The following is a 19420-nucleotide window of genomic DNA, read 5'->3' on the forward strand; positions in this document are numbered from 1 at the left end:
TCTATCATCCATATCATCATCATCATCATCATGCTTTTTCTGTATGTTCATCTTTGTATGTACATATTTGTTTGTTGCCACCATCATCCTCATAACTGTATTTTCTACATCTTCATCTTTGTTTTCAATGTGTTAAATGTATGTTTCTCAGGGAAAAAAATCTTTGATTATGTGTTTCCGTTTAGTCTAGTCCTGTGTCCAACTATCTTGAGTGTTGAATGAAACCTCACACTCTTGTTTTGTGCCCAGATGGAAGGCCAGCTGAAGAGCTTCCTAAAGGTAGAGGCCGAGGACTTGGGGGTGAGGTTATACTCTTATCTCAGACTAGATCACATTTTATACTCTTACTTTACTCTTCGGTGTGTCAGGGTGTTGACGACACTTCTTCTCTCTCCTTATTAACTCTCAGATCTTAGATCTATAATTCTGTTTCATTTCCTCACTGTGTTTTTCATGAATGAATGATCATTTTTAGAATTGTTTTCTGCCATTTCAGCCAAGCAGACCCCATCTCCTGGTGATGGAGGCCGAGGCAGGGGCCTGAAGCCTGGGGGAAAGGGCCCGTCCCCACCAGATGAGCCCTTCGCAGGATTCAAGCTCAAAGCTGTTCCTCTGAAGTTCATCAAAAAGCTTCAAAACATTGTGTTGACAGAGGCAGAGTCTATTGGCTCATCTGCTGTATTTGAGTGTGATGTTTCCCCCTCTACTGCCATTGCTTCCTGGATGAAGGATGGCAGCAACATTCGCGAAAGCCCCAAACACAAATTCACTGCAGATGGTAAAGACCGCAAGCTGAACATTATTGATGTGCAGCTTTCTGATGCTGGTGAATACACGTGCGTGCTCAAGAATGCCGGAAAGGAAATATCGTGCACAGCCAAGCTCATTGTTGAAGGTATGTTCATTTTTGTTTATCCAGCCCAGATAATTGAATGGGTCTGTACGTTTTTTAGGTGAAACAGCAGCACACATTCGTTCTAAGAAACATAGGCAAATGTTAAATTACGCAATTAGGTTTTTACTATGACGACGGGGCCTAGATTTAGCCAAAAGAATACCCAATAGAACATCCAGTCCTGAGTGTATGTGAATTGCCTGTGTCCGATGTTGTGTCCAGAGGCTGACTACAGATAAGGATGTGCTCAAAGCTCTCCTTCTGTGAGATAAGTTATTTTCAACGCACAAGAGATACATTGCTTTAGATCCCCTATTAATAAGAGGGACAATAACGTTACGCTAATTGATTTCTCATTATCTCATATTCCAAGACCAAGCTAAGACATATTAATTGTTACAAACCGTTTTATTGGCTAGATTAAAATGTATTTCAAGATTAGAGAACATGTGTCCCTCCTTAGTCTCTTGTAGATTGTAGAAGCAGAGAAGTTGAAATGCAGTTCAAATCTTTGCTGTTCTTCCGTCAGAGCTTCCAGTGAAATGGATCAAGGAGCTGGAGCCCGATACATCCTGCATCAAAAGTCAGCCCATGTACCTGATCTGTGAGCTGAACAAAGAGAGGGACGTGGTCTGGAAGAGGAACGGAGCGCCCCTCAACAGTAAGGCTGGCAAGATCGCCATTAACATCATTGGTCTGCAGCACGCTGTGACCGTCCAGAACACCACCGAGGAGGATGCCGGCCTTTACACTTGTGAGGTGGCCAATCAACCAGAAGTAAAAACTTCAACTGCTGTTAAGATCATTGGTGAGTATAAGCAAGAATTAAAGATGTAGGTGACATAGATTGTGTTTGATTATGATACTGCACAAAACTCTTGATTGATCACTTAATTTTTATTAATTAAGTGATCAATTAATTTTATTGCCCTTTTCAGAAATCATCAAGGACTGGCTGGTGAAGCCTCTAAGAGACCAGCATGTGAAACCCAGGTCTAAGGCCACATTCAAGTGCGAGCTGTTTAAGGACACTCCCAACGTGAAGTGGTTTAAAGGAGATGAGGAGATGGCTCCGTCTGATAAGGTGGAGCTGAAGAAAGATGGAAAGGACATGAGTCTCACCATCAACAACTGCCAGCCTAGTGATGTTGCAGAGTACACCATTGCGGTGGAAGATCGTAGATATGCAGCCAAACTCACCCTGGGAGGTCGGTTTCAGAGAAAAACACACATCCACATGTTTAAAGGGGCACTGGTAGGATTTCATGGCATCTAGCGGTGAGAGTGGAGATTGCAACCGCCCTCCTGCCTTACTTTCCACCAATGTAGGAAAAGCAATAGTGGCATATAGGCCTCCTGGCATGTAAGATATGAGTAGCTACTTAATTTATTATCTCATCCTCTACGACAGCATCGAGGGGCATAGCCAAATGGTCCATGATGAGGTAGATAGCAATTATGCATCCTCTTTAGAGCCATGCTGGGCTACTATCAAAACGAGCAGTGCAACTGCACGTTTCGGCATAATTTAAGAGGACCGACTCTCTATGCAGATAAACTATTAACTAAAGCTTATTCTAAGGTGACGATTATTTTGATTATTATTATACACTTATTGAAACATACTTCCTTCCTTCCGCTGGATGCCACTAAAGATAACACTGCACCTTTAAAAGAACAGTATGTCTGCATATTATTGCGTAAGTTGTACACTGTATTGTCTGATGTTGACATTGTGTTTTAATGCAGAGCGTGAGGCGGAGGTCCTGAAGCCACTCTCTAATGTGGAGGTGACCGAAAAGGAACAAGCTAACTTTGAAACGGAGATCTCCGAGGATGATGTGGTTGGAGAATGGAAGCTGAGAGGCCAAGTCCTGAGCAGGACGCCGGTAACACTCTCAATGCACAAAGCTTTACTTCGGATTCACTGCCTCTTAGAACCATTGAAGATGATTCATTGATCACTTATTTATCATCATATGGTAAGAAGACCATATGATGAACCGTATTTATCATGCTCATCGGTTCATTTTCATTAGACATGTGACATCCGGGCGGAGGGCCGAAAGCGTTTCCTGACCCTGAAGAACGTTCAGTTGGACCAGGCCGGGGAGGTGTCTTACCAGGCTCTCAATGCCGTCACCAGCTCCATGCTCACCGTCAAAGGTAGGCTCCTCTTCCTCATGTTCTTCCTCATCCTGCTGTTTATGACATGGGTGTTTCAACAGCTCTGCTCCTGCTGTGAATAACCAATGATAATTCATACCTCCCAGAAATCCAAATGGGCTTTGTTGTCCCACTGGAGGATGTTTCTGTGCATGAAAAGAAACAGGCTAAGTTTGAATGCATCATCACGAAGGAGGTGTCAAAGGTCATGTGGTTCAGACGGTCTGACATCATCACCCCGAGTCCCAAATATGAACTTATTGACGATGGAAAGAAACACATGCTGATCATAAACAGCTGTGAGATTGATGATGAATCCCAGTATTCTATTGAAGTGTTGGACCAAAAGTCCTGCGCTCAGCTCACTGTGGAAGGTATGTATGGGATAGCAGCCCAGGTGGATCTTAACCCCTCATTCTCTTTGCTGCTCGGAGTCTGGCCTTACACCAACCTGTCTGCTAACCTCCTGTATTCCAGGAATGAGGCTCAAATTTACCAAGCCCCTTCAGAACCAAACCCAAAAGGAAGGTTGCACGGCACTCTTTGAGTTGAAGCTGAGTCACGAGAACGTGCCAGTGGTTTGGTACCGTAATGAAGTAAAACTTCATGTGAGCAGAACAGTGCTCACCTATGTTGACGGAGTGAAACACAGTCTAGAAATGAGGATGCTCAGTCTAGACGACACTTGCCAGATTAAGGCAGAGGCCAAAGGCATTAACTCAATGGCAAAACTGACGGTCATAGGTAATGCACATCTTACTTCCATGTCTTCTGACTCACATCTCCAAAGTTATTTTCTTCTCTGCAGTGCTTCCGTGTTCCTTTCCCACAGAGACTGTACCGACTGAGTGGGTGATCAGATTGTACACTGTAGTTCCCCACCAGAGAGCTTCAGCCAACAGTTTGAATGTATCTTGTTGCAGAGGGAGATGCTCTGTTCACCGTCAAGCTCCAGGACTACACAGCGACGGAGAAGGATGAGGTGACGCTGGACTGTGAACTCAGCAAAGATGTCCCTGTGATGTGGTACCACAACGAGAAGGAGCTCATCACATCCAAGATGGTGCTGATGAAATCTGAGGGGTTGCGTAGAGTTCTGGTCCTGAAGAAGGTGGAGGAAAAAGATAAAGGACAATATGCATGTGACTGTGGAACAGACAAGACCACGGCTAAAGTTATTATTGAAGGTAAATCCATCTCATGGAAATATTTCACTGACCCCCCACTACAGTAAGGACACTTTAATGTTTTACATTTGTATGTTTGTTTATCTTTCCTCTGTAGCTCGTGACATCAAGGTGGTGCGTCCTCTGTATGGGGTGGAGGTGTTTGATGAGGAGACGGCTCGTTTTGAGGTGGAGATCTCGGAGGATGACGTCCATGGCCAGTGGAAACTGAACGGAGAAGTCCTCAGCGCTTCTTCTGTGAGTTATCCAACCAGGTGATTAAAATTAATATATCTGGGTGTTAGAATACCTGTTGAAAGAATCCGTTCTTTGTGTGTTGCAGGATGTTGAAATCGTTGAGGAGGGAGGCAAGCACACTCTGATCTTATACAACTGTAAGGTCCTCCAGACAGGAGAGGTGTCGTACAGCGCTGCCAATGCCAAGTGCTCTGCTAACCTGAAAGTGAAGGGTGAGATTACACTTCTCACAGGCTCACATTAACACTTCCAAAACTTGTGTCAACTTTAACAGCAGTACATACTTGGCTAATATTAGAACATAAAAAAAACAACGAAAGGGTTATCATGACAAATAGGTCCAGTTGCAAGGATACCTGGTCCACAGCAGTCTGGCTCAAAATCTCAACCTCAAGTATTTTCCTGATTGGTAATTGTATTGTGAAACCTTTATTCCCAGAACTCCCCCTGAACTTCACCACGCCACTGAGCGATGTGCTCGTCTACGAGAAGGACGAGGCCCGGTTCGAGGTGGAGGTGTCCAGGGCATCCAAGACCACCAGATGGTTGAAGGGAACTCAGGAGCTGGAGAATAATGAGAAGTACGAGATCATCCAAGAGGCCAACATGCACATGCTGGTGATAAAGTCTGCTGCCTATGAAGACGAGGCCAAGTACATGTTTGAGGCTGAAGACAAGCGCACATCGGCCAAACTTGTCATACAAGGTACAAGTCATTTCTAGATATATATATTGTAGTTCAAACCGTAGACTGATTATTGATCTTGCATTGTTCTGTCAGGTATCCGACTGGAGTTTTTGAAACCGATTAAAGATGTGACTGTGAAGGAGCGTGAGACCGCAGAGTTCAGCATCGAACTCTCCCATGAGAAGATCCAGGTCTCTTGGTACAAGAACGATGTCCGCCTGCACCCCAGCAAGGTGGTCCACATGTCGGACCAGGCCAAGACCCACACCCTGGCCTTCAAGGAAGTGACCATCGATGACACCTCCCTGATCAGGGTGGAGGCCATGGGCAAGACAGCCTCAGCCATGCTCACTGTCATTGGTTGGTACTTGTCTTATCCTCACCAAACCTGATGTTTAGATATATAGTGATAATGCCAGTGTTGTTCTATAAAGAGTATTTGGGATTTTGGCTAGTATCAAGTACATTTGATCAAGAAGTTTGGAAGATTGGGTTTTCAAATGCGTCAACATCTACACATGATGTTTTGTGATTTATTGCAGAGGGAGACTTGTACTTCACCACCAAGCTGCAGAACTACACAGCTGTGGAGAAGGATGATGTTTCTCTGGTCTGTGAACTCAGTAAGTCTGTAGCAGAGGTCAAATGGTTCAAGGATGGGAAAGAAATAATTCCCTCCAAGACAATTTCTGTCAGAGCCGATGGCAAAAAGCGCATCTTGACAGTGAAGAAGGCATCTAAGGCCAACATCGGGGCGTACACCTGCGACTGTGGCTCGGACAAAACCATCGCTAACCTCAACATTGAAGGTAAGATCAGACTAACACCCAAGTTATTTATTTTGATTTTCTAAATATTTCAGTGTCTCACTAAATGCTTTCGCATCTCCCTGCAGAACGCGACATCAAGGTGGCACGTCCGCTGTACAGCGTGGAGGTCACAGAGACAGAGACGGCTAAGTTTGAAACAGAGATCTCGGAGGCGGATGTGCATGGAAACTGGAAGCTCAAGGGAGAACCACTCCACCAGTCCAACGTGAGTGGTATTGGAGGATTGTATTGCCCAATGAAGGCCATGTTAGAACTACGGAGCCCTAGAAGCTTTGTTTGTTATTGCTGCTAGGACGTGGAGATCAAGGAGGAAGGCACCAAACACATGCTTGTCCTCTTCAACGTCCGCATGGATATGGCCGGAGGAGTGGACTTCTCTGCAGCTAATGCTAAATCTACGGCCCAGCTCAGAGTCAAAGGTATGGTCATAAAAAAGGCACTAGACTACGAATAGTATTGTATGACATGAATTAGGGGTGCAACGGTACACGTATTTGTACCAAACCGTCATGGTATAGGCACTTACAGAGGTGTACCGCGGTTCGTAAATGTGGCATACATAGTTAATATGGCGAATGTAAAGGCTTCTTTTGCGATGAAGAATTTAAAACTTGAATGCGGAGTTCCACCCAGACCGTATAGCCAAAGTATACTACTCTTGGAGCGTTTCCACTGCAGGGTGCGGAACGGATCGGATCGCAAAGGTGCGGATCGGGTCGCGTTTCCACCGCCAAAAGTGGGCGTGACCCGGACTTAGCCGTACCCGTTTTGGCCAGTTTCGGCCTCGTTTTCAGGACTCCTCCGTTGGGGTACTGAAAACGAGACGAGACGCCTGAAAGGGTCCCGGGAAATTCTAGCTACACACCCCCTCCGTTGATTGGTCGACAGAATCATCACTTCCGGGTGATGCGGGGATAAAAACAAACAAACAGTAGCCTCGAGGTATTATTCTTTACAATTAACATGTCGCGTAAAACGCTTGCTTGGGCGAACAAGGAGGTGGAGACGTTCGTCTGCATTCTTGGGGAGGAAGACGTTGTTTACGAAGCTGCCGCGGCGATCGACATCCGGCCTACCACAAGGGTACTGTTGGCAGTGGAAACGCGACCTCGGAACTGAGCTGGGCTATACCGCCCCCTCCCTGCCGCACCTTTGCGATCCGATCCGTTCCGCACCCTGCAGTGGAAACGAGGCAAGGTGCAAAGTAAAACCAGAGAAGTGATTCAGGAAATGATTTTTGAGGACCAATCACAGCCCTTGCCGTCTCCGTTGCGTCGACCAATAGGTCCATGGCCTCGACGGATAGTTAAAAAATATCGGATGCGCACGTTAGCTACGCAGAGGGTCTCCGACAGGCTCTCCGGCTATGGAGAGGGCTCTCCGTGTCTATGTACAGCACTTTAACACGCACACGCATTTGAAAAGGCACCATCCAGGTGTTACTATCACCGTTGCTGTGAAAAAATAATTAGCTGTGCAAACCCAGCTCACAACACTATTTCAACAACCTGTCTGGGAATTCAGAAAAGCAAATGCCATAACCAAGTTTATTGGTGTTTTAATTGCTGCTTATCTACGGGTTGAGAAAAAAGCAGGTTTTTTTTTATTCTCCCCTTCACTATTAACCGTACCGTACCGTGACTTATAAACCAAGGTACGTACAGCCCCGTGACTTTTGTGTACCTTTACACCCCTAATATGAATGTAGAATTAATTATTTTCTGAGACAACTTCATAGTCAAGTCTATCCAGATTAGAATGCAGCTGTAACAGACTGTTACAGGTTTTGGGTTATTGTGGTCTTATCTCAAGTGGCCTGAGAGACTCCTCTCCCAACAACAAAGTGATAGGGGCTGGGTCTGGGGGTCTGGGGGCTGGGTCTTGGTTTGGGGGTCTGGGGGCTGGGTCTGGGTTTGGGGGCTTGGTCTGGGTCTGGGGTTTTGATCTGGGGAACTGACCATCTCTGGTATCTCCTCTTCAGCCCGCAGTATCTGTTTGAGCAGACCTCTGAAGGACGTGACCGTGACCGCTGGAGAGACCGCCACCTTTGAGTGTGAGCTGTCCTACGAGGGCATCCCCGTGGAGTGGTTCCTGGGGCGGCAGAAGATGGAGGCCAGCAGCCGGGTGAGTAGAGAACCACTGGTTTACAACACTAGTGCTACTACACACTGGTTTAAAACACTAGTGCTACTACACACTGGTTTACAACACTAGTGCAACTACACACTGTTTGACAACACTAGTGCTACTACACACTGGTACACAATACGAGTCCTACTACACAGTGGTACAGACAAATGTATAGTCATGTATAACACCACATAGGTCTACACCCCAGTTTTGTACAAAGAATGCTGTTGAAGTATCTCAACAAGCTGACTACAGATAAGGATAACCTCAAAGCTCTCCTACTGAGAGATAACGGTTATTTTTAACGCACCAGAGGCACATTGCTTTAGATCCCCTTTGAATTAGAGGGACAATAATGTGACGCTAAATTATTCCTCATTATCTCATATTCCAAAACCAAGCTAAGACATTTTCAAAATCTTTTCAAGTTGAGAGAACACAGTGATGTTTAGAAAAAAAAAGTGGGTTTAGAAAGCGAATAAAAGTTAAAGGTTATTTTGTGGAAAGTGTTGTTGAGTTTTGTCACTGTGGTTTCAGGTTGTGACTCGCATGGAAGGCAAGACCCATTCTCTGACGGTCAGGGACGTTAAGCTGTCTGAAGCTGGAGAGGTCAAGCTCACTGCTAAAGACTTCCAGACCCAAGCTACGCTCACCGTCAGAGGTAAGGCTCAGTCTTTACTAACATTACCACAACACTCACCCACAGAGGTAACACTTAGTCTTTACTAACATTACAACACAACACTCACCTACAGAGGTTACACTCAGTCTTTACTAACATTACCGCAACACTCGACCACAGAGGTAACACTCAGACTTTACTAACATTACCAAAACACTCAGTAACAGAGGTAACGCGCAGACAACATTACTAACGTAACAACCCTCACTATCCCAAATAATATATCATGTAACAACGTTTTAAATACTTATGATAAAATGATAAAGCAGTGTTTCCAATTAGCCATAGATGCGGCATTCTGAAACAGTATTATTATAGTATTATTAAAGTGGTCATTATTGTGTCATTATTGTCATTGAAGAAATATATTATTCTGCTATAGAAGAATTAAAAATCGCATGATGAAACTGTAGGTGGTATTAGCTCATGAATGGCTTTAGACAAAATATAGGCAGCATTAAGAGAAGAACAAGCGACTTAATAACAGAAAATACCGTACAAATTGGATTGGATTGTGTAGAACCGAAGCAACACCATAATTCAACCCAGACGATTGTATGTCAACGAATTGCTAACTGAAAACTGAATTTGCACAATGCCTAAAATGAATTACTCCTGCATGCTATTTCATGTTAATTTATATTGTAACGCCATTGTATGAGACCATTTATTTTGGAATTCACTAGAACTATTGAAATCAATTATCAGATCAAAGTAGAAAATGCATTTCCTGCAGAAAATGCGGTGAGTGCCTTAGTGCAAAGGGAGGTTGCAAAAATATTTTTTAATAAAGCCACATAGATTAAGGCATAAAGAAACGTTAAATAGCTTAAATCAAGTGAAGGGATTTGAACAAAGTCTCAATGGGGTTAACAATGTAAACATGCACACCATTTAAGAAAATGTAAATGGTTGGAAACAAATAAAGTGACAGCTGAATGATAAGCACAAAGCATTGCTAAAAATGCAGAAATGTAAAATGAATTCAACTGAAGAATCTGAAAGGTCAAATGTATTGCCCTGCATTGCTTGTGAGTGTGCGGTGTGTGTGTGTGTGTGTGTGTGTGTGTGTGTGTGTGTGTGTGTGTGTGTGTGTGTGTGTGTGTGTGTGTGTGTGTGTGTGTGTGTGTGTGTGTGTGTGTGTTAGGGCTTTGACTTTTGCCCAAAAATCATATTTGAAGTTTGTTTGTATAATAATATTAATATTCGAATATTTAATAATAATATTTTGACCATTAAATGTTTTCAGTAAGACCTATGGTGTAATACTTAAGTTGTATATGTTTTGTCCACCAGAGGGCAAAAAGTCTGCAGCTTGCCGGGATGTAGTGTAGACGGGTGGGCTCTCAAGTTGCTGGTTGTCCCGTGGTATTGGTCCGAGAGTTTGGTCCTACATGTTCTACATATTACTTAATCCTTACCGGTTATTTTCCCCGGTATTTTTTCGAACCCAAAGTAGCGCCACACTTTGCTTTTGAAGTGGCCAGGAGTGTAAATTCCGATCTCCTCCTCGGGGGCTGTTGTAGGTGTTGACCATTGTTTTGCTATATAATACAAAATTGGCTCAAACCAGGACGCAACGCCACCTACAGGAGCCCAGATGACTAAATATAGCCTTGCTAATGAGCACGCGATTCACAACTTAACCAGGCGTAAAAAAAGCCTCGGAATCTCAATTGAAAACAACGTTCAAGCAAAGACATTTACAAAAAATAATGCCCATAACAGGTTTGAATTGCCTATTAATTATTAATATTCGTTAGAATATTGATTTATTTTTTGATATTCTAATTATATTCGAATAAAGAAGTTCGGAGTCAAAGCCCTAGTGTGTGTGTGTGTGTGTGTGTGTGTGTGTGTGTGTGTGTGTGTGTGTGTGTGTGTGTGTGTGTGTGTGTGTGTGTTTTAAGAGAATAGCGAGCTGATGCGTGATTAAAAGAAGCCCAATAGAGCGGGAAAAATAGCCCAATCTGGCAACACTGCCTGAACGTCCTCCAAAAGTAGCCCAAACTGGCGGGAAAAACGGAACGAACGTCCTCATGCTCCAGCGTCAACGCAAATCAATGAGGCCAACTGAAAACGAAGCCGGTGTTACACATGTGTTAGGGAGAGCCGGGTCGATTGAAACACTTTTCAGTTAAACGTCTTTTTCAAAGATGACGTTACGTATACAAATAATTTCAACATGTGATCAACAACTCACATGTGTGTTCTCTTAGTTACAAGGGTAATTTAATACATATGTTGGATCAGGGGCGCAACTGCCTACTTTCTGGGGGGTATGCAGACACATAGCAGGCGCCCCCCCCCCCCCCCCTTTGATCTGGGCACAAATTTGACCTAAAACACACTCTGATATTGAATCAAAAAATTCATTTTGAGTGCACCGGGACAGAGATGCCCTGCCAGTGTAACATCATACCGTGCTATATGAGATCAAGGATACCCAGAAAACACACAACTCAAGCCGCCCTCCAGTCTAGAACTCTGGCCCTCTTAAGAAGCACCAGAAAAGGTGTGGCTCAATTAATCTATGAGCCACAGCTGCAGACTATTACAGGGCTAACAGCCAGACTGGAACACGTGAATCTTTTAAAACATGTTAACACAGTGAAGATGCCATTCACATCTTCACAGTCCCCCTCAGTGGCAGGTTTCTTTCTGCAAGGAAGAGTATGCAGTCGATCACTCGAGTCAACAGGCTCTCTGCAATTCGCTATCAATAGTTTTACCTAGGCATGAGCGGGGTGCCAATTCTTTCCACATCAGATAAGCATTTATGTGGTAACCACTTGTTTCATGGTGCTTCAGTATCTTTGAAAGACACTGCCAGTTATTATACCCCACCACTCTAGTTTCACCAAAAAGCTTTCATGCAAAACAATAGACTCTGTTAGAGCTGTTGGAGTACAGTAACCAATAGGGTGGGAAAAATAATCGATTCTTCGATGCATCGTAATACTGTGTAGAACGATTCAGTCTCGATTCAGATACGATAACATTTTTATTTATTCTTTTGGATTATTATTTTATTCACTTTTGGATTATTAACGGAGTTATAAAGTATCAACTTTATAACTCTGTTTTTACTGGATCTATTGACATAAAACAAAGACTTGCATTGAAATTGAAGTAAAACAAAATAGCCACAAGCAAGTTCCTTTATTTTTCTTGTTATGATCCGTTATATTGTAGGCTCCATTCTGATCAGTACACAGTTGCAAGACAACAGTAACCTGTTGTTTTACTAGTAGTAGATTTAGCTAACCTGTATATTTACAAGCCTCCTCTTGATACACTGCCATAAAAACGACCTTCCCAATCTTTCTTTTTCTATGTTGTGACCCCGAGGGCTTTCTTCTCTGCCTCTCCATATTGAGCTACGTGTCATCCGATGACAATACGGTTCAAATGAAGACACTCTGGCGCTCGCCTCCAGGGCGTAGTCGAGGGGGCGGCCACTGGAGCGCCGTGTGGAGAGGAGGGGGGGAGGGAGGCGAAGGAGCGGGGGGGCGCCTTATCATTGACCTTCCTCTGTTATTGATCATCATATCATGTACACAAACGCTGTTAAATACAGAAAATGCAGACTCAAATAATTTTACTTCCATCGCTTTGGCGCCCCCTCTGGTGCGGCGCCCCTATGCGCCTCATATAGTGCATACCCACTTTTTGCGCCACTGTGTTGGATGATCGAGCTGTTTAACTTTGAATGTAAGTTGACATCTGTTTCAAACGCCCCGCCTAGTCGGGACGTTTGAAACACACATGCGGGACGAATGAAACAGCATATTTTAAAAATAAACTATTGACCTTACTCTTGTTATTATGCGACATACCGGACAACATAGTAGTGTACTCGTCATTGCTAAAATTTCACATAATTCTGCATAATATAAATAGGTTAAAATATATTTTTGGCACGTGCGTAATTGTCAAGATGCACATTTCGATTAAAACTCACCTTTCTTCTTTTGGACGACTAAATTTGCATTAATTGGGGGTCAAGCAGCGAAGCTGCGAGACAACCTATTGTTTTCGTACGTTTTCTTATTATTTTCCTGCCATGGCAGTCCATAGAATGCCTTGGTGAAAAGTTGTGAAATTTGGCACACTGGTTCAGGACAGTCCCATTAGCCCATGAAGCAAATTTGAGGTCGCTAGCTCATCAGCACTAGCGCCACCATCAGGTCAAAGTTGGACATGCATTCATGTTCATAACTTTCGACCCATTCGTCCAATATTCACAAACAAGGGATCATTGGAAGCCTTGGTCCAAGCCGAGTTCAAAGCACCCTATGACGTTATTTTGCGTTATGATGGATTTTCCGCCATCTTGGTTTATGTCAAAAACCTTCAAAATGCATCTTCTATCACAAATGTTCTCCAATCATCTCGAAACTTGGCACACATGATCTTCAGGCCATGCTTGATAAAAAGCATTGAATAGATTTTTCAAATTCAAAACCGTTTGCCCGCTACAGCCAATCAAATTTGACCGCCAAGTCGCCAAACAGGAAGTAAGCCGATATCTCAGCAGCCCTTTGACATATCATAACCAACCTTGGTACATAGACCCATGACATCATCATGGGGACACCCAATGAATCTGGTGACCTTTGACCTCTAGGGGGCGCTGTTATTAATGTAGATGTGTTTTAACTCCTCTCTCTTCACATGAGTATATTTCAAACTTATTTTCAATGTCTTGTGATGCTATCAGACCTCCCCATATAGTTAGTATATTATTTGTTGCAGAAATATCCGTGACAGCCAATCATATTCGACAGCGAAGCTGCCAAATAGGAAGTAAGCCAATTTCTCAGCAACCCTTTGACATATCATAACCAAACTTGATACATAGACCCATAACATCATCATGGGGACACTCAATGAATTTGGTGACCATTGACCTCTAGGGGGCGCTATAATTAATGAAGACGTGTTTTAACTCCTCTCTCTTCACATGAGTACATTTCAAACTTATTTTCAATGTCTGTTGATACTGTCAGACCTCCCCTTATAGCTTTTAAATTATTTCTCATGGCAACATCAGAACTTGGCTGGCATGTTGAAAGTTGTAAAAATCAGTTGTCCATTTCCACAGGCCACAAATTATGTCCAATCTTCATGAAACTTGATCTTCAGACCAAGCTGAACAAATATGTCAAACAGCTTCCTCAAATTCAAAACCGTTTGGCCGTGACAGCCAATCAAACTTGACGGCAAAGCAGCCAAACAGGAAGTAAGGAGGTTCTCAGCACTTCTTTAACATATCATAACCAAACTTGGTACATAGACTCATGACATCATTCTGGGGACATTCAAACTATTTGGTGACCTTTGACCTCAGGGGCACGTCAAACGAAGTGAGCCCATATCTCTGCAAGGCCTTCATGCATCCAAACCAAACTTGGCTCATAGTCTTATGACCCTATCCTGATGATGCCCAAATAATTTGGTGTGATTTGACTTTTAGGGGTGCGTTGTTAGCAGAAAGTCTATTCCAGCCCTTAGAAAGCAACTTCAATGTATTTTCATTGATACCCATTTGCCAATAACTATCATTGTCAGTAAAATCTAATCATATGTATTTTTTCATGTTCATATCATATACTGTTTTATATAAAACTGATAACATATCAATCATATTCAATCATCATGTACAACAATGACTATATTTACCATTCCGCCCACTTACAATATAAACTGCAATTCCCACTGGATTTGATGCTCCACAAACCACCTCCAGAACAGATGCTTGTTTACATTGTGTCTCTTTTAGGGATTGTGTTCCGAATACCCCTATGTATTTGTGACATTTGTTCTGTCAGGCAGACTGTATTGCGCCCTTACCTCTAGGTGGGGTAATTTTCCCATTTGGTAAAAATTGACGCGTACCCCCATAATGCTCATCCCACCGGCTGTCGGTATTACCAATTACCGAGACGGTAGTCATGTAGCCACCTAGCCGATTACGTCCGCCCAGCAAAATTAGTTTATCAAGTCCCATTATGCTTGACCCCCGGATTGCTGCTCACAGCTATATTTTTACTTATTTCCCTGTCTTGAGTCATGTTTAGGGATACAAGGTTGAACATCCTTTTATTTATTTTAAACAAAAACGACCACGTCAACCGGATAACATGACTCCTGTTGCGTTTGAAACAAGTGTTTCAATCGTCCCGACAGCGACTACTGACACTTAAACCTTTTTAACCTCTAAACTTCAAAACTCTGACATTGCACACTTTAGCACAGGTTTAAGTACTAATTCATCTGTTGCATAGTCATATTATTATGGCATGAAACAAAAAACACAACTATTTATTACAAAAAAAACTACCGCAGGAAGGATTTTACTTAGCGCTCTCGAAAACAGGTTCAGGTGATAACATTTGAACAGTGGGACGTCATCATTACATGAAATTTCGCGGGGTCGGTCAGTCTTGCGTGCTGAACGTAGTGACGGAATTTGACGTGAAAGCCTTGCATGGTTTTCGAGGAAATCACTGTGTTTCAATCGTCCCGTGTTTCAATGGACCTGGCTCTCCCCCACCGAATTCTCTCATTATAACAAAAACATAAATAAAACATAAGATCTCCCCCCACCGGTGGGCCTTTCTTTTCTTGATACTAACAATCATTCTAAACAGCGTTTTACACATTAGCTTATAATAGGAATTGCTCAAAGGTAAATCATCGTAATTTAACACTGACTGTAGCTTTTTATGGGTAAAGAAGCAACGGTGAAGGACCGTACTAAACGCCCTATCATTGTATGGGTCTGTAAAATGCTAATCAAATCAAAACAAATGTATTTATCAAGCACCTTTAACAAAAAGTTAATTGGTTGAGGGGAGATCTTATGTTTTATTTATGTTTTTGTCATGCCTGTCTACGCTTCAAACTCGCTGGTGCATGTTGCAAAAAATATGCAACAGCGCCCCCTGGGGTCAAACTTTTTGGTGGGTCGCAGAATTCGGTGTAACACCGGTATGAAACTAAAACTGTGATTCTGAATAAAGTTTAAATGATATCGAAATTCCGTTGGGATATTATTGAAGATACAAGTGTCGACATTTGTCAATTTGTTTGAACGAAGGTAAATGGTCGAAAAATTATTGAGTTACGATGTCTTAAAAGTACGAGTGTCAGAATGGACAGACGTCGTTCAAGGAAAACAGCTGAAAACGAAGCCGGTATGAAACTAAAACTGTGATTCTGAAGAAAGTTTAAATGTTATCGAAATTCCGTTTAGATATTATTGAAGATACAAGTGTGTAAAAAAAAATCTCATGGTCTCATTGTTAATGGTTAGAACGAAGATAAATGGTTGAAAATTGATTTAGTTAGGTCGTAAACACTTGAAGCACCAGAGTAGACTAAAAAAGATAGTATTTTAAAAGTAGAATATTTTAAAAAGTATAAATTATTTTTAAAATCTGAAAAGAATCGCGCGACTCCAAGCTACTCGGAACATTTTATAATTGGAATGGAGTCTCTAGGTGAAAAATGGAGGAAGCAGATAGGTCCCAAAGTTTGTAGAGAATAAAAAAGAAAGAAAGAAAGAATAAAACCTAACAAGAACAATAGTTGAGCGCTGCATGCAGCACTCACCTAAATAGTGCACCTCACACACATCTCAGCACCGCTACTGAAAACAATCATTGAGGAAACACTGAATACCTATTTCAAGAGCAGTAATTATACTTATAAATATCTGTTTGTGCAGAGCCACCGGTAGAGTTCAGCAAACCTCTGGAGGACCAGACGGTTGAAGAAGAGGCCACTGCCACCCTTGAGTGTGAAGTGTCCAGGGAGAACGCTGAGGTCCATTGGTTCAGAGATGGACAGGAGATCCGCAAGACCAAGAAACATGAAATTATTATTGATGGACGCAAGAGAGCCCTCATCATTCGTGACTGCACTACAAACGACGCCAAGATGTACACCTGCAACGCAAAGGACTTCAAAACCTCCTGCTTCCTGGAAGTCCAGCGTAAGGCCCTCACAACACTTTGAGGGGTGGTTGTTGTTGAATGTTGGACATGTTTTTTAACCTTGTTTCCTGTGCCTTCAGCTCCTCTTGTTGAGTTCACTAAAGGTCTCAAGGACGTAGAGGTTTTGGAGAAGGAATCAGCCAGGTTTGAGTGTGAAGTCTCAAGGGAGTCTGCCAAGGTACAACGATAATCACAAAACATGCATACAACCATACCGTAGAGTTAATTCAAGTGTGATAGCCAATTTAGTTTGTAATACAACGTATACTGTATGAGATGTAATACTTCTTGGTGTATAAAAGGTTAAAATTAAGGATGTGCTCATGCAGGTTTGCTGGTTCAAAGATGGAAATGAGATCAGGAAAGGAAAGAAGTATGAGATCATCGCCAAGGGAGTCCAGAGAACCCTCATCGTACACAAATCATGTTTTGATGACGAGGCGGAATATGAATGCGATGCAAGGACGTCCAAATCAACCGGCCTGCTGACTGTTGTCGGTAAGGAAACTATGGCACCACTATATTGTTAGTCTTAGCCTTTAACATATTGTCAGTTCTGGGTGTATGTCATCATTTATGAAAAGAAAAAGGGTAACCTCTCAATATATTTCTGAACTAGATGGTCATAAGGATTAGTTTGGAAGAAACCTGTAATAAAACGTGATCCACAGAGGAATGTAAGAGGGTCTGGCACTTTAAAAATATTTGTTTTATTTCATGGCTTCTTGCAGAGGAGGAAGCTAGGTTCACCAAGAACCTGTCCAACGTGGATGGGACGGAGACAGACAGTGTCAAACTGATCTGTGAAGTGTCCAAGCCCTGTTCAGAGGTCACCTGGTACAAAGGGGAGCGGGAGCTGCCTGAGGGAGGTCGCTATGAACAGATCATGGATGGAAAGAGAAGGATTCTCATCATCCAGGACCTGAAGATGGTAGATGTTGGGGAATACACCTGTAGACTGAGTCCCAATGTGAAGACATCAGCTAATCTTAAACTGAACGGTAAACTCAGTCCACCTTAACTATATTCATTCACAGAATAAGTTTGACAACAATGCTCACTTGTACTGTGTGCTGTACTGACATCTCCACATCAGTAAAGCTATCCTCCAGGATAGCTAACTTTCTGTTTGAGATCCAGAGATCTATTTCTCAAGAAATGTATACTTATACTTGGTTCTAAATTTTATCTTTAACTTTTTTGTTGAAATTGCCGATTTTAACAGTTGAGAGTTAAATAAGTGCATGGAAGGTAACAGGGTTTGATCTTCGTGTCTGTAGAACTCGCTGCTGAGTTCATCTCCAGGCCTCAGAACCAGGAGGTGGTGGAGGGAGAGAAGGCCGAATTCGTCTGCTCCGTCTCCAAGGAAACCTATGAGGTTAAGTGGTTCAGAGGTGACAAGGAGATAAACGTAGGTGACAAGTATGACATAGTGAGTGAAGGGAAGAGAAGAGCACTGATTGTGAAAAAATGTGAGACCAAGGATGAAGGAGGCTATGTTGCACACATTGGAGACGTCAAGGCCTCAGCTGATCTTTATGTAATTGGTGAGTCACGTTTTGCTTTTACCCTAACTACTAAGATTCTGCGATCTCCCCCAGAGTTTAAATGTTTTTCTTCCTTATTTCAGAGAAATTAAGAATCATCACGCCCATTAAAGATGCAGAAGTGAAGGAGGGAAGTGAGATCATGTTTAACTGTGAGGTGAACTCTGAGGGAGCCAAGGCGAAGTGGCTGAAGAACGTTGAGACCATGTTTGAGAGCGGCAAGTACGTCATGCTCCAGAGAGACCATGTGTTCTCTCTGAGGATCAAAGATGCCCAGAAGTCAGACGTGGCCAACTACTCCATCATCCTGACCAACCACAGAGGAGAGCAGGCCAAGAGTGAAGCCAGTGCTAAAGTAGCAGGTAAGACTAAACATCTGAACCTGCCCTGAAGCATGTAGATGTATGTAGCGTAATCCTGCTTACATGATGTGCCAACAGGGTTTTCCATAAGTCGATAAGGCATTTAGTATATAGTTTAAGATTCAGTATTTCTGTATTTAGTATCTGCAGATGGCTATGAAAACCAATCTAGTGACTCTTTGTTAGTTGTGTCATGAGGATATTTAGGGGCGCTTTCACAAACCCCAGAAATAGAAGTAGTGCTTAAGACCAAGGATGTTGTTTTGTTTCTCCTCCAGCGGAGAAGGTGAAATTCCTGGAGTCCATAGAGGATGTCGAGACCCAGGAGAAGAAGACAGTGAGCTTCAGCTGTAAAGTGAACAGACCGGAGGTCACGGTCCGCTGGACAAAGGCAGGGCAGGAGGTGGTCCTCAGCAAGAGGATCCTCTACAGGGTGGATGGACTCAAGCATACACTGACCATCAAGGACTGTGTCATGGATGATGAGGCAGAGTATGCAGCCATGGTGGGAGAGGACAAGTGTGCAGGAGAGCTGATCATCAGCGAGGCACCCACAGACTTCACAGCTCAGCTCAAAGACCAGACCATCACAGAGTTTGAGGATGCAGAGTTCACCTGCAAGTTGTCCAAGGAGAAGGCAGCTGTCAAGTGGTACAGAAATGGACGTGAGATCAGAGAAGGGACAAGGTAAGA

At 43.0% G+C, this 19420-nt stretch overlaps 1 protein-coding gene across 1 annotated transcript in view; it reads left to right on the forward strand.

Annotated features, from left to right (window-relative positions):
• The window catches only part of ttn.1 (titin, tandem duplicate 1), a 207583-nt gene that overhangs the window by 67762 nt on the left and 120401 nt on the right, over positions 1-19420 (forward strand). The window contains 25 exon segments of the mRNA XM_030380517.1: positions 250-300; positions 497-895; positions 1425-1703; positions 1834-2103; positions 2645-2784; positions 2935-3061; positions 3169-3435; positions 3539-3805; positions 3985-4248; positions 4346-4485; positions 4571-4697; positions 4925-5191; positions 5267-5533; positions 5716-5982; positions 6069-6208; positions 6296-6422; positions 7985-8127; positions 8671-8794; positions 16551-16817; positions 16899-16996; positions 17148-17316; positions 17550-17819; positions 18099-18365; positions 18449-18727; positions 19006-19414. Of these exon segments, the coding sequence (XP_030236377.1) occupies positions 250-300; positions 497-895; positions 1425-1703; positions 1834-2103; positions 2645-2784; positions 2935-3061; positions 3169-3435; positions 3539-3805; positions 3985-4248; positions 4346-4485; positions 4571-4697; positions 4925-5191; positions 5267-5533; positions 5716-5982; positions 6069-6208; positions 6296-6422; positions 7985-8127; positions 8671-8794; positions 16551-16817; positions 16899-16996; positions 17148-17316; positions 17550-17819; positions 18099-18365; positions 18449-18727; positions 19006-19414 (5425 nt within the window).

Source organism: Gadus morhua, chromosome 16 (assembly GCF_902167405.1).
Source record: "Gadus morhua chromosome 16, gadMor3.0, whole genome shotgun sequence".
Lineage (NCBI taxonomy): Eukaryota > Metazoa > Chordata > Actinopteri > Gadiformes > Gadidae > Gadus > Gadus morhua.